Source organism: Nicrophorus vespilloides, unplaced genomic scaffold (genome assembly GCF_001412225.1).
Source record: "Nicrophorus vespilloides isolate i.1.1-1 unplaced genomic scaffold, Nicve_v1.0, whole genome shotgun sequence".
Lineage (NCBI taxonomy): Eukaryota > Metazoa > Arthropoda > Insecta > Coleoptera > Silphidae > Nicrophorus > Nicrophorus vespilloides.
In genome coordinates, this window is record NW_017100082.1 from 436,071 (window position 1) to 450,499 (window position 14,429).

The 14,429-nt window shown below is 26.1% G+C and overlaps 1 protein-coding gene across 6 annotated transcripts in view; it reads right to left on the reverse strand.

Moving 5' to 3' along the window:
* Nucleotides 1-14,429, reverse strand: part of LOC108566976 (organic cation transporter protein-like) — a 53,467-nt gene that overhangs the window by 3,171 nt on the left and 35,867 nt on the right. For 5 of the 6 annotated variants that reach the window (XM_017927141.1, XM_017927140.1, XM_017927139.1 and 2 more), the window contains one exon: nt 910-1,257. In XM_017927141.1, coding sequence (XP_017782630.1) covers nt 910-1,257 — 348 coding nt within the window. Of the gene's footprint in view, nt 1-909; nt 1,258-1,321; nt 1,392-14,429 lie in introns of those variants that run through there. The other variant, XM_017927138.1, reaches the window with a different exon arrangement.

Consider the following 14,429-nt stretch of genomic DNA (forward strand, 5'->3'; position numbering starts at 1 on the left):
TGCTGTGTCTGTATATATATGTTGTTTATGTGTGTGTGTTTCTATATGTGTGTGCGGGATGAAGGCTAGTAGTGAAAATTGGCCGGATGATGATTGGCGGTAAAGTACTAAGGACTTTTCGCCTTTCGTAAATTAGACGGAAGCCTCAGCTCTCTCATTACGGTATAATTTTCGAATTGAACCGAGTGCCTTCATGCATGATGATTGATTGATGTCACTTGTCCCGGTCGCAACTGAGATTGAAGAAGCGCAAGATATGTTCGAGGATCCAACTTTTTAACAAAGGACACACGAAGAAGTGGAGTAAATATGACTGTTTGAAACTGGACTAATCAAAGACTTTTAACATTTTAAAAACAGTACGAAAGAGAGGAAAAAAACGAAACAAATATTTTGTGTACTAATTTAAGAAGTTAAAATATGTGGAGTAGGAAGATATTTGAAGATACTTTAGGTTTTCTTAAATAGGACTGTTTGAAATCGAAGACTTTTAAAAACTGCACAAAGTTTTACTTGACTGCTCAGAAGGAAAAACGAAAAAAATAACTTCGTGTATCAATTTTTGCTTTTCTGAATTAAAATTTAGTTTGTAAATGATCAAAGCCTGTTGCCATTAATGTTAATATTATTAGAAGAAAAGTAATTTAAAATTTAAAGAAATGTTGAGAGTTTTATAGTTTAATAAATAATTATAGAATTTTTATCAACATTGTAATTAACTGAAAAGTAAAGTTTCTTTCTGCAAGTTTCTGAAAAGTCTTACAAGCTTTTTATGTGTGTATGAACTAACATTTACTTCTTTCAGAAACATTGGTTATGTATGTTATCTAAGATTGTTAAAAGAGTTTTATGATAGAAGTTTGTCTTCTAAGATGTAAATATATAAATTTGATCATGTTTTGTACATACCATCTCCACCGAACTCCCAATTGGTACAAGGAACTTCCACAGCTCCAGGCAGTATCGAGATCCCGCTCGAAGAAACATTAATATAACTGGTATCAATTATGGAACAATATCCAGTAGGTTGCGTGTAATTCCTCCACAGCTCTGCATCAACATCAGCAAACTGCGACGGTCTCGCGCACCACGTATCCATATCTCTTGCATGGAATGTCGGCGAGAAGATGTGCCAAGTGCATGGTATATTCAGCAAGGACAAGAGGAAGGTCAGCATCAGCTGCCATCTCCCGTATTCACCTATCGACGTCGAGATGATATCTTCCTCCTCTTCATTCTTCCTCTCCTGCGGCATAGCTGGAATTAACAGAACACCGATTAAAATTAATACAAGAAGCGACACCAAAATCATAGCACATACACTCCAGAAACGGAGTTTCAGCATCTCCGAGATCCGTCATCTCTTCTTCGTTCATTTTACTTGTTTCGGAGGTTTACTTTGCACGCGAATTTTTTTTTGGAAACGCGTTTTCGCATCGTACAGCGTTCACTGTCGCAAGACCTCCGACGAAAATCAACTTATCTTATCAACTTTTAATCAATCCATTAATCAATGTTTTTACAACAGAAAAAAAAATATAGTAATAACTGATTCCCGCGCAAAAAAAAGTTACATGATTTTCAAGAACAGTCGCTATTTCGCTTTCAAGATTAGTATCAATAGATTTTTTTTTCTCTTTCATTGATAATTTTTACATATTTGTTTATTTTTATATAATAAAAAACAAAATATGAAATTCATTCTTTGAAATAATATCAAATTTATACACTTTGTTAGAAATTAAGCCAATTATTAGAAAATGATCAAATATTATTGATTGATAATTGCGTAATAGCAACGATATGCAACCTAAGTTTCATATAATTCAGACTTCATAAAAGTTTTATGTAAATTTGCACAAATTTAATTACATAATTTTTTTTATCTATTTTTATCTATTTATGTGATAAGCTTATGAATTATTAGATATAATTAAATAGGAAAAAATGTTCATTAATAAACTACAAAAAATAATATATTGATAGTAGAAAAACTTTGTTGTAAACTCAATTATTTGAAAGGTAATTGTTTACATAATATGCATATTTTCATTAATTAATTGTTAATAACAGATGATGACGATGATGTAACATTATCTGCGGAAAACATAAGCAATCATACATAAATTAATTATGGCAAATCAAAATGTTTCATATTGTTATTAAAAGATAATAATAGTTTAGTTTGCTTGATACAAATTGATAATTGCATACGGAGATGTAATTGAATTCCTTTCACTCAAACTCAATTGTTTGCAATAAGATAATTCTTTGCTTAAGTATAATTATTGTAGATGATTGACTCTGATTGTTTAGTTTTTTTTTATTTTTAAATACTAATAGAGTGAAACCTCGCTTAATCCGTTACAAAATTTCCTTATTTTTACTCGTATACTGAAACATATACAAAAATACACATAATATTTGTATCAAATAAGATTAATAGTTAAATTACAATAGTTAAGCAACTTTTGACAAATATTGTTGATATTTGACAACTTACAATATTTTTACTTGATTTTTTATTCAATTTTTATTTAAATAAGAAGTAAGTAAGTTATAAATTCGTAATTTAATTGAGTATTTCTTTTTAGTTAATTTAGTTAATCTATTACATAACAAGAGTGGACAATGGCGGCTATAATCACCTAAATTTTGCTCGTTAAGCGAGGATCCACTGTATAATCCACTGTATGAAAGTTTAATTTGAAATGTTTGGTTTAGATAAATTATTGTATCAAATAAGATTGGTAAGTAAATTAAAATAGTTAAGCAACTTTTGACAAGAATTGGTGATATTTGACAATATTTCTAATAAATTTGTTAAATTACAATGTTTTAGCAACAAATGCGAATTTATCGTTTATTAGAAGAAAATCTACTAAGAAATTTCTATAAATTATTTAAGTGAATTTGAAAACTTTATATGGAAATATTTAGAATTTAAATGTATTCGAAAAATATTTTTTTATACAATTTTCTCTTTAATTCTTAAATTTGAAATTTGTAGATTTTGAAACGTGATTTAAGTAAAATTAATTTAATTAAAAAAAAATTACCAAGAAATTATTAATTTATTTACAAATTTAATGATGTTTTTCTTTCTTCATAAATAAAGATTTTCATGTATTTATGAACAATATTTAAAAAAAAAATTAATTGTTAAATTATGTATGGATACTTTAAATTGCAATTAATTCCTTACACATTGCTAATCAATTCCATTAATTGTTTAAACGTGAATGTAAAAAAAACTTAGCATTATTTGATTATTCATATATTGAAATTAAAATTTACAAACTCATATATAGTGCGAGTAATCGGTTTCGTCAATATTCCGGATTAATCGAGGACTTTAAATTTTACAAAAAGAGACTTGCCTGTATAAAAGGACAAACATTAAATTAAAATTTAATTTGTTTCAAAAATTTAAAACCGGACTAATCGAAACCGCATTATAAGAGGTTTCCTTACATTTTCTTCATAAAACATCATACACTAATCAAATATTTATTAACCATTGATAGAATAAAAACACAGACAAATTGCTCTAACAGTCACTGTTTTGTAACCGGACTGCTCGAAGCAGCATAATATGAGGTATTGCTTTCTTACATTTTCTTCATAAATCATCATTCAGTAATCAAATATTTCAATTGATACAATAAAAAACACAAAGAAATTGCACTATAAAATGTTTTGTAATAGACTTTAATTTAAATTAATTGTTAAATTACATTTGTATAAATTGTTATTGCAAATTAATCACTTACACATTACTAATCAATTCCACACTGTCTGATTGATTTCCATTGACTAACCGAGGGTCGCCTAGATAGAGCACATATTTCTTTTTCTCACAAACTCGAGATTAATCTCATGGGGACGAGCGTTTCGACACAATAATCATCATTTTTCAATCTGATTTTAAAACCATTGCGTTTTGTTTATTATTATGATTTCTCTCTCTCACTATTTTTTTTATGTCTCTATCATTTATTTGCTCACGCACTTCATGCTAAACATAGTCGCAGTATATACGCATCGCACACAGCGAGCTCCGATTCGAATTGCATAAGTCGTGTATTATGTTTGTATTGAAAATTGCAATCATTGTCTTTCGACAGGAACATAAAATAAATAAATAAACAATGTTACGAAATCGGAAATTCACCTTGATTCAACAAATAAATATTGATATTTCCTTGTGTATTATATAAAGACTTGTATCTAAACAGTTCAGTTACTTTTGATCACTTAAATTTGTCCATTTAGGTTTGTTTACTAAACTTTTTTCAAACTTTTACTTGATTTTTTATTCAATTTTCATTTGATTAAAAAGTAAGTTTTAAATTATTAATTTGATTAAGGATTTCTTTTTAGTTAATTTACTTAATCTGTTATATAACATGAGTGGACTATTGCGGCTGTAATCACCTAAATTTGTACATTCGGTTTGTTTCCTAAACTTATATAAATATTTACTTAATTTTTAGTAAATTTTTATTTGAATAACAAATAAGAAACTATATATTCATAATTTAAATTCATTTTATTTATTTTTAGTTAATCTATTATCTAAAGATTTAAGTATGAAGTTACATAACAAGAGTGGACAATTGTGGCTCTTCGTTGAGATAAGTGCGGCTCTTTTTGAAAATTTAAATCACCTAATTTTGTCCATTAGGTTTGTTTCATTAACTTATATAAATATTTACTTGATTTTTAGTAAATTTTCATTTGAATAACAAATAAGAAACTATACATTCTTAATTTAGTTTGATTTGATTTATTTTTAGTTAATTTGTTATATAAAGATTTTAGTATGATATTACATAATAGAAGTGAACAATTTCGGCTCTTCGTTGAGTAACAATGTACTATGTAACAATGGTTTGGCTCTTTATAACAAATGAAAAATCAGAATGCGGCTCTCATCGACTACATGCGTGCCTACCCCTGTTATATAATGTGTATAAATAATACTTTCGTTTGACTTTTAACATACATAAAATGTTAAAGCAATACTTGAAATTAACTTTATTAACTTTTACTTCAATTTTTTATATAATTTTCATTTGAAAAAGTTATAAATTCTTAATTTAATTGATGATTTCTTTTTAGTTAATTAATTAATGAAAAATCTACTTACAAAATTTATTTTTTAGTGATTTTTTATGTATAAAAATGTATAATTTCTACATAATTAATAAAATTAAGTTTTTTTTTAAATAAAAATTTAATCTGTTTCATTTTATTGATTCGAAAAGTATTATAAAATTCTAAGCTTTTATAATAAGAAAAAAAATAAATTTATCATTCAATCAACAAAATTAGAAGTCGAATTGAGTTCAAATTTCTATTTAAAGAATGATTTTATCATGATGAACAGATGGAACAGAAACTTTGGATTAAAGATATTTTATCATAATTGTAATAAAAGTTTTGAGGTATTAAAACAAAACAAAAAATATTCACATTGTTGGTGATAAGATTGTGGAATGAATAGATTCAGGTGAGTAAAACTAGTATGACTATTGTGTTAACAATTAGGAAGAACATGCAAACTAAGAGAATTTTTGTAGCAATGAACGTTGGCGGGGGGATTCGCTGAGGTCAGGATCTGGACCGAAAAGAAACGCGACCTTATTTATTGTCCTCAATGCTAATCTCGCAACGAGTGGTAATCATAACATAAGTCTTCATTAAGTTATGAGAGAGTGAGAGATAGAGAGAGGCCAAACAACAAAGAAGCGAAAACAAGAAGAAAAACTAATTAAATAACGAAGGTGTTGGCAATGGAAATTTAATAACACGACAATTCTGTTCATTGAACTTCGATTAAGAACACATTTTTTTTTACATTCTCTCTCTCTTTCTGTATAGTTGCACGGTAATTATTGCGCAACGAGGATATTGCAAATGTCGTATCATTAATCTGTCGTATAATTAGTGGATAAACACGTACGTACTGTAGACAAAATCCATTTTCCATTACAACAATCCACTTGATACTCATCGACACTTAAGCTTCTTCTCTAGGTTAAAGCTATTAACAGTAGATGATCCAAAATTGAAAGCCGAATCTGAAATGATGCGAATTTTCTTCATCCGAATCGTGTGTGAAACGTCTGTCAACAAATTTTATTCGTGCGACAGAAAGAGTTCGTCGGGTTATCTGACTTGAACCTTATTTATCCATCCATTAACGTAATTATTCAACGGCAATAACAAATAAAAAAGAAGAAATATGTATATATAATATCTCATTTTATACATTCTATTTTCAGTACAAACAAACGAAGTATGTCAAAAGCAGTGCGTATTTACTGTACAAATTGGCATCCAATAATCTTAGTAATTAGTTGATAATGAATGTTTAATTCGATTATTGTAATCACGTCTCCTTTTGTTCTTAAATGGAAATTTACTAAGACTCAGTATGATTAGATGCACTACTTGTTACATATTGCATAAATATTAAGATTATATTAATCGTATCTTATTTCGTTCTTCAATTATTTAATAAGATTACTTGATTTTTAGAAAATTCATACTTTTAACATTAGATTTTCTTCATGAAACGCAATTGTGTGAGACAAAGTTTTAAGAATTTATGAACTTTTCGTTTTAAATGATATATTTAATGGAAATAGTCTAAGAAATTACTTGAATTTTAAAAATTAATGCATTTTACTACTCTTTATCTATTTTATATCAAAATAAAGGACGAATTTTATATCAATTTCAAATATTTTTGTTATTCAATGGCAATCGTCTATAAGATTAATGGAATTGTATGCATTTCGAACAAATTTCATTTATTTATGTAAAAACTGTAAGAAATTACTTGAATTTTATAATTTCAGTACTAATTTCATCTCGATTTATACGTAAAATGAAATCATATAAAACTAAGTTTTCAGAATGAATGCATTTTACTACTCGTTACCTAATTTATATCGAAATAAAGGATGACTTTTATAAAGTTTATATCAATTTCAAACCTTTTTGTTATTCAATGGAAATCATCTAAAAGATTAATAGAATTGTATACATTTCATACAAATTTCATTTCTTTCTCTATGTAAAAACTGTAAGAAATTACTTGAATTTTATAATTTCAGTACTAATTTCATCTCAATTTGTACGTAAAATGAAATCATATAAAACTAAGTTTTCAGAATGAATGCATTTTACTACTCTTTACCTATTTTATATCGAATTAGGATGAATTTTATAAAGTTTATGTCAATTTCAAATCTTTTTGTTATTCAATGAAAGTCATCTAAAAAAATTAATGAAATTGCATACATTTCGTACAAATTTCATTTCTTTCTCTATGTAAAAACTGTAAGAAATTACTTGAATTTTACAATTTCAGTACTAATTTCATGTCAATTTGTACGTAAAATGAAATCATATAAAACTAAGTTTTCAGAATGAATGCATTTTACTACTCTTTATCTATTTTATATCGAATTTAGGACGAATTTTATAAAAGTTTGTGTCATTGCAAATCATCTAAAAGATTGATGAAATTGCATACATTTCGTACAAATTTCATTTCTTTCTCTATATAAAAACTGTAAATTCTTTAACTGTTTAAGATTTTGAATGAATTGATGCATCGTTGCATATTTCATAAATGCATTAAAGAACGACAAGAATACGTTGACATTTCCTGTGTACAAAGTTTGAATAAAAGAGATACAATAATAATAAATATTTAGTAGCAGTTTTTAAAAAATAATAATACATCAACAATCATTAAATAAACATTTAACGTTTAGGACACGAGGCTTTCATTACTATTACCTTACAAGAATATCTAATTACAAATCAAGATTTTTTTTTCTATCTTTAAAATAGAATTATAATTTTTATTTGCACGTAAAAAAACAAAGAAAATCCTTGTATTTCATTCATTTTAATTAAAGTATGTTTAGTTTTTTTATTACATTGTTAGAAAATTTTATTGAAAACTATTGGAATTATTATTAATTATTTTTGTTGAAAATATTTGTTTTGAAATTTTGTTCCATATTTTTTTGTTTGAATCAATTAGAAAGACTTTAATTTTAATAAAATTTTGGATTTCTTTTAGAACTTTTTACTTCACCCAATATTTTTGTAAATTTTGCTTTAGAAAATCGTTTCCAATTTTATTGACAAACACTCGCAAATTGCGAAATATCAAGTAACAAAATTAGATTAAATTATGTAACATAAATTGCATCTGTTTACATTTGTAGATGCTAATAACAAGGAAGTCTTTTGGTTTGTAAAATCGTTGAAAAAGTATATTTTATCTACAAAATATTTGAAACATCTTTAATGCCATGACCTTTCTAAAGTAACTTTTTCTTTTGCAGATAACTAAAAATATATTTGTTTCTTTCATATTTATGATCTCAACGTTATAAACAATTAATAAGATTAATAAAAATTCTCGTAACTTTTTTAAATAATTATTTTTTTTTATTCTTGATCTAATTTTATAAAGAATTATTATTTAATATGTAATTTCATTGAAATTAATAAAGATGTAATTTTATATCTTAAATAACTTATATAAGTTGTAAACATTTCTTCAGTAAATAAAATATCTTACTTAAATGGAATCAAGCTCATTTTTCTTACGAAACATTTAATTGTTTTTTTTATTAACTTAAAGTGAAATATGGATGTAATAATTATATAAAATGCAGGTGTTTTAAGTTACATATGTCCAATTGTAAACAATTTAAAATTCAAATGTAATTTTGTAATTACATTAACAAGAAATATTTGTTTTTATCTTAATAAAGTTGATTTTAACGAAATGAGCCAATAAAGGCATGTATTTAACGTATGATAAAAATGTATCGCATTACGAAACAAGAAAACAAATTCTGTTAATAATTATATCGAATTAATTATGAACAATCAACAACCTTCGGCATAATTTATATCATAATTAAATAAATTCTTTAATTATCTACTTTCCAAGTAATAATTTAATTTTGAATCATGAATTATTACAAAAAAAGTCTTTAAACACATGTAAACTTTTCGGTATTTATGCATAAATACAAGTATTCGAGCCCCGAGGAGATGCAGCCAGCATCTTCTGTTTACATCACGCTTTTCAATCGTTACGTAACAAGATTCCATTGATATTCCAACAAAGTCTAATTATCACAGCTACTACAATTTAAATTACTTACACGTTTTCGAAATACCCGTGTTCGTCAATTTCAATCGTCGGTAATTTTCAAAGACGTTACAACAATAATAATAATGATATAAAAAATAAACAAGTTATGCATGAATTTGCAAAAAGAAACAATCGTTGCAACATCGTGAATTTTATCAATTGTTTACATTTCCAGCTAGAGTTCAATTTTTTTTTTGATTCCAAATGCAAAACGATCATAATAATCGACGTATAAAATCATGAGATTTATGCAACAGCTCTGTTCGTATATTCTCACATATTTAATATTCTCGCTGTGTGCAAATTAAACAATAATTTCTAATACATCATTTCGATTTGAATGCATTAAAGTTTATTTTTAAAACTACGAATAAGTGTGTGTCTGGTGTCCATAAATTTACAAGTATTTAGATACGTGAATTCAATGAGAATTGCAACATTAAAACGCAGTAGTTAAAAAAGTAATTAATGTTACAATGTCTATATTTATTTACCACTTTTTATTGATCACAGTTAACTTGTTATTTCATATTTTGTTTATTTGTTGCAAATATTTTGTTGTATTTTGTGGTAAATAAATTTTAACAAATATAAATCAACAGAGTTTGTTTTTTTTTGTATAGAACTTTTACAAATCAGTCTTGAACTTGAGGCTAAGGCTAAGAATTTGAGTGCAGAAAGGAGTGAAGGTTAATGATGTGAGAACGCGATTCTCATTGTGTAAAGATTTAAATTCTTTGCAGTCTTTTATTACAAAAAAAACTTAAACTTTCTGAAGATAAAATTCAAAAATCTTGAATAATAATAATATTAATGGCCCAAAATATTCTCTAAATAACTTAGATTTTCGATAATATTGCAATAACAACAAAAATCTTCAATTTTCAGAAATTTAAGATTAAGAAAACTATTAAAAAAAATATATTTTTGTGAACTTTGTTACATTATTTAGATTAAGTCTGAAAATTTGTGCGTGTGAAATAAAATTCAACAAATCGGATAAATAAAAACTAAAATTTGATACTTGTTTTTGATGCGAAAAACACATTAATTCTGTCTATTTGAAATGTGATATGAACAACGTCAATGTAGTTTATAGATAAGCGTGAAAGCATTGAAACATATTTGCCTTGCAATTTATCTGATGAATATTTGTTATTAATCGTGCATTTTGTTTGAGGCTGCATCCTGTTCGTTGCCCTTCGAATAATTAAGAACGGACGACGAATTAAAGAAACAGTGTGTAATAATAATAATGGTCAAGAGTGACCGAGAACGGTCAAGAATGTGAGCAGAATTCGCAGCTTCGAACTGATTCATAATCGATAAATCTAATCTGTGAAACGGTGAAGAAAAAAAAATTAAATAAATGCGGAATAGCAGCAGTTCGGTCACGGTTGTGTGGGATCGTGTCAATGCCGATCCGCGCTAAAAACTACACATAAATCAATGACTAATTAGTCAATTAGATCGGCGTTGCAAATGACCGAATTGTTTCAAGAACAATTGTTACAATTTTTTTTTTCCCGCAAATCATAGAAGGTGATGCATTAATTAATTTGTTTAATGCTTTATTTTGCTTTATTTATTATTTAATTTTGATTACTTGATTTCCGGAAATTATAATAAACATCTTTTTTTTTTTATTTCTAGTATAACTTCTCAATGAATTATAAGTTAAGTGTCTACTATCGACAAAATTAAAAAAATCTAAATCATGGCCTTCCTCTCGAATTTTCCTAATTATTTCAAAAACTATTGTTTCATTTAATTCTTTTGTTTTTTTTATCATAAATGAGCGAAAAATTCAAATTACTTGTCTCATTTTCAATTCTTTCCATAAATTAGAGAACTTTGATGATGAAAGCTTCCCGCTTTGATTATTACTGGGATTTCCAATAAGAAGCAGCAAATCGTCATTGAGTTGTCTTTTTTTTGTGAATTATTTATTTGTTAAAACCTTAATCTTATCATTAAATAAATTAGAAGTTAAGTGTGGATCAGCTTCAAATTTAAACATTTAATCCTTTCATTAAATACATTATGAGATTAGTGCGGATTATTGACAAAAGATCAGCTTGAAATTAAACATTTAATCCTTTCATTAAATACATTTTGAGATCAGCTTGAAATTAAACATTTAATCTTTTCACTAAATACATTTTCAGATTAGTGCGGATTATTAAATAAAGATCAGTTAGAAATTATAAATTAACACTTTCCTTAAATATATTTCAAAATTAGTGCGGATTATAGACAAAAGATTAGCTTGAAATTGAATAATTAGCACTTTTTTTTAAATATATTTTGAGATTATTGCGAATTATTGATAAAAGACCAGCTTAAAATTAAACAATTAATCCTTTTATTAAATACATTTCAAGATTAGTGCGGATTATTGACAAAACATCAGGTTGAAATAAAAATATAACCCTTTCATTAAATACATTTTAAGATTAGTGCGGTTTATTGAGAAAAGATCAGCTGAAAATTGAAAACATAAACAAAATCATGGCTTAAATTACAACTAATAAGAAATAAAAAAAACTATTTGCTAACTAAATTTGTTAATAAAAACGTAACTTTTGAAAAAAAAAAAAATAGATTTCAATTATTTAATAGATTAATTGTTCCAATTCAATCAAAAATTGCTTTAATTGTTGCATTTCATTCATTTGATTCATTCCATACACTAATTAAAGGTTTTTTTATGAATTATCTTACTTCATCGTAAAATCTATAATTTTGTTTATAACTGGATTGTTTGATTAAATCACTTCCGGAATTAATGATCTTGATCCATTTTTAACTTCCATCATATTCGTGACCGCAAATTTCCATTGACTTTTTCGTTTTTTTTTAATTATTTTACAATTGTATTTTTATTTTTTTTTTCATTTATAACTTAACCCTCTCATTAATTATATTATAAGTTAAGTCTGGATTATCGTCAAAAGATCACCTCGGAAATTACAAAGAAAAAAAAAACTAAATCGTGGCCTCCCTTTCAAAAATCACAAATTGTTTCGAAAACAATTGTTTCATTCGTTTTGTTCATTCCATACAATAATTAAAGGTTTTTTTTCTTTAATTAACTTGTTTATAGAAGTAAACGTAACTTTTGCATGAATTATTCATATTGTTAATTAGAAATTACTTCAATTATACAATAGCCGAATAGTTAAGTCGCCCTAACCATGATTACGTGAATCCGGTTCGAATCCTGGTCAAGCCAAGTCTATCGGTGCTTGCAGCAATAGGGCCATCGGTCATCACAGATGAAATGAATGAGGTTTCAGCATATGGACCTACAGCCAAGTCGATGAACAATGACAGTGTTAAGGATAGCGGCAGATTCACAGACGAAGGGCCAATCAACAAATTACAGAAGAATATAATGGTAAAAACTTCCATTGGGAAGTTTACCAAAAAAAAAACAATATGATTGTAAATTACTTATACTACAACATAACAAAAAAAAACTATACAATGGATGAACTTGATCCAAAGATTAATGTTTTTACAAGTTCATTAAATAAATTATAACTAATGAGAAATAACTGTAGGAAATAAAGAAAATAAAGAAATAAATCAAAATTATACAAAAAATAGCTTGAAGAAATATAGTCTTGTTTTATTTCATTCATTTTGTTCTTTCCATACATTAATTAAAGGTTTTTTTGAATTAATTACCTTATTTTATCGTAACGAACGTAACTTTTGCATGAATTATTCATATTATTAAAAAGAAACTACTTCACTTATAGAACGGATGATCTTGATCTAAAAATGAACTTTTATTTATGATTTATCTAATTTAATCTCCAATAATCTTAAAGAATTAAACTTTATTGTTAAAATTGTTAAGAAAAATCATTAATTAAATTTAATTCTTTCCGTAAATTAATTAATTTCATCGTAACAAACGTATTTTTATATGAATTATTTATTTTCTTAATTAGAAACTAGTTCAATTATGGAATGGATTAATTTTTCTTACTTAATCTCCAAAAATCTTGAATACTTAAACGTTTTCTTAAATAAATTATTACTAAGAAAGAATATTTTATTGGAAATAATTGTTTATTTTTGTAAATTAATTAAAGCTTTCATTGTAACAAATTTAACTTTTGCAAGAGTTATTAATTTGAAACTAATTCATTTAGAATGAATAAATTGTTTCAATTGAATCATTTTGTTGAATAAAAATTAATAATTTTTCCATTAATTATTTTAAATTAATGAAACAAACGTAACTTTTGTATGCATTATTCATTTTGTTAATTAGAAACTATAGAATGGATGATCTTGATCCGAAGATGAATGCTTATTAAAAATTCTAACGATCTTGAAGACTCAAACCCTCTCATTAAATAAATTACAACAACTAAAGGCGGAGATTTACATTTACTAAGAGCAGAAATGAGGAACTAAATCCTGGCCTCCCTTTCCAATTTCTTAGGTGCATTGGTTTTTATTCGTTTTTACCTTCTTTTTGACGAATCGCTAAATAAGTGACAAAGCAAAAAAAAAACAAAAAACAAACACAAACAATGGCAATGAGATCCAAGTTCATAAATAAAACATATTAATAAAGCTAAGTGCTGTTAATTCACCGTGAGCCGTTTTTCGCACGGATTGACGCTTTCGGTTTCTATTTCAATATTTTTTTGTTTGTTTCTAAATGTTTGTCTCTCATTAACCGCAGATTTTTCTCATCTCGCAATGCTCAAGAAGGTCGTTTCCTTCGAGCGCAAAAATCGAAAAACACAACAAACTAAAAAAAAAACGGATTAATTGCTCAATTACACTGATTTATTTATTAATTGCCGTGCACAATGCACTTTCCATTGGGTTACACTAATTACGGTACAGATTTGCATTTGTCAATTGCGTAATTACTGCCGAGTTCCTTTTCCAAAGAATGTTATTAAGTGCAAGAAATTACAATCAATTAACTATTTTTTTTTGCTTCTTAAGGTTACTTTAATTTTTAACTATTTTTTGTTGTTTCGTTTGTAATTGTTTGTTTCGTTTATGTGCCAATAAAGGTTACCTATTTTTTTTTGTTCATTTATATAATTAAATATTGTGTGTTGTTGGCATTTCGTTGCTTGCATACACATTTCAAAGTTATAAGCAGAATTACAGTTAGAAATAAATTCATCATTTTTACTAGTTAATACAAACATTTTCATTAATTGTTATAATTTTGAAATCCAATCTTGAC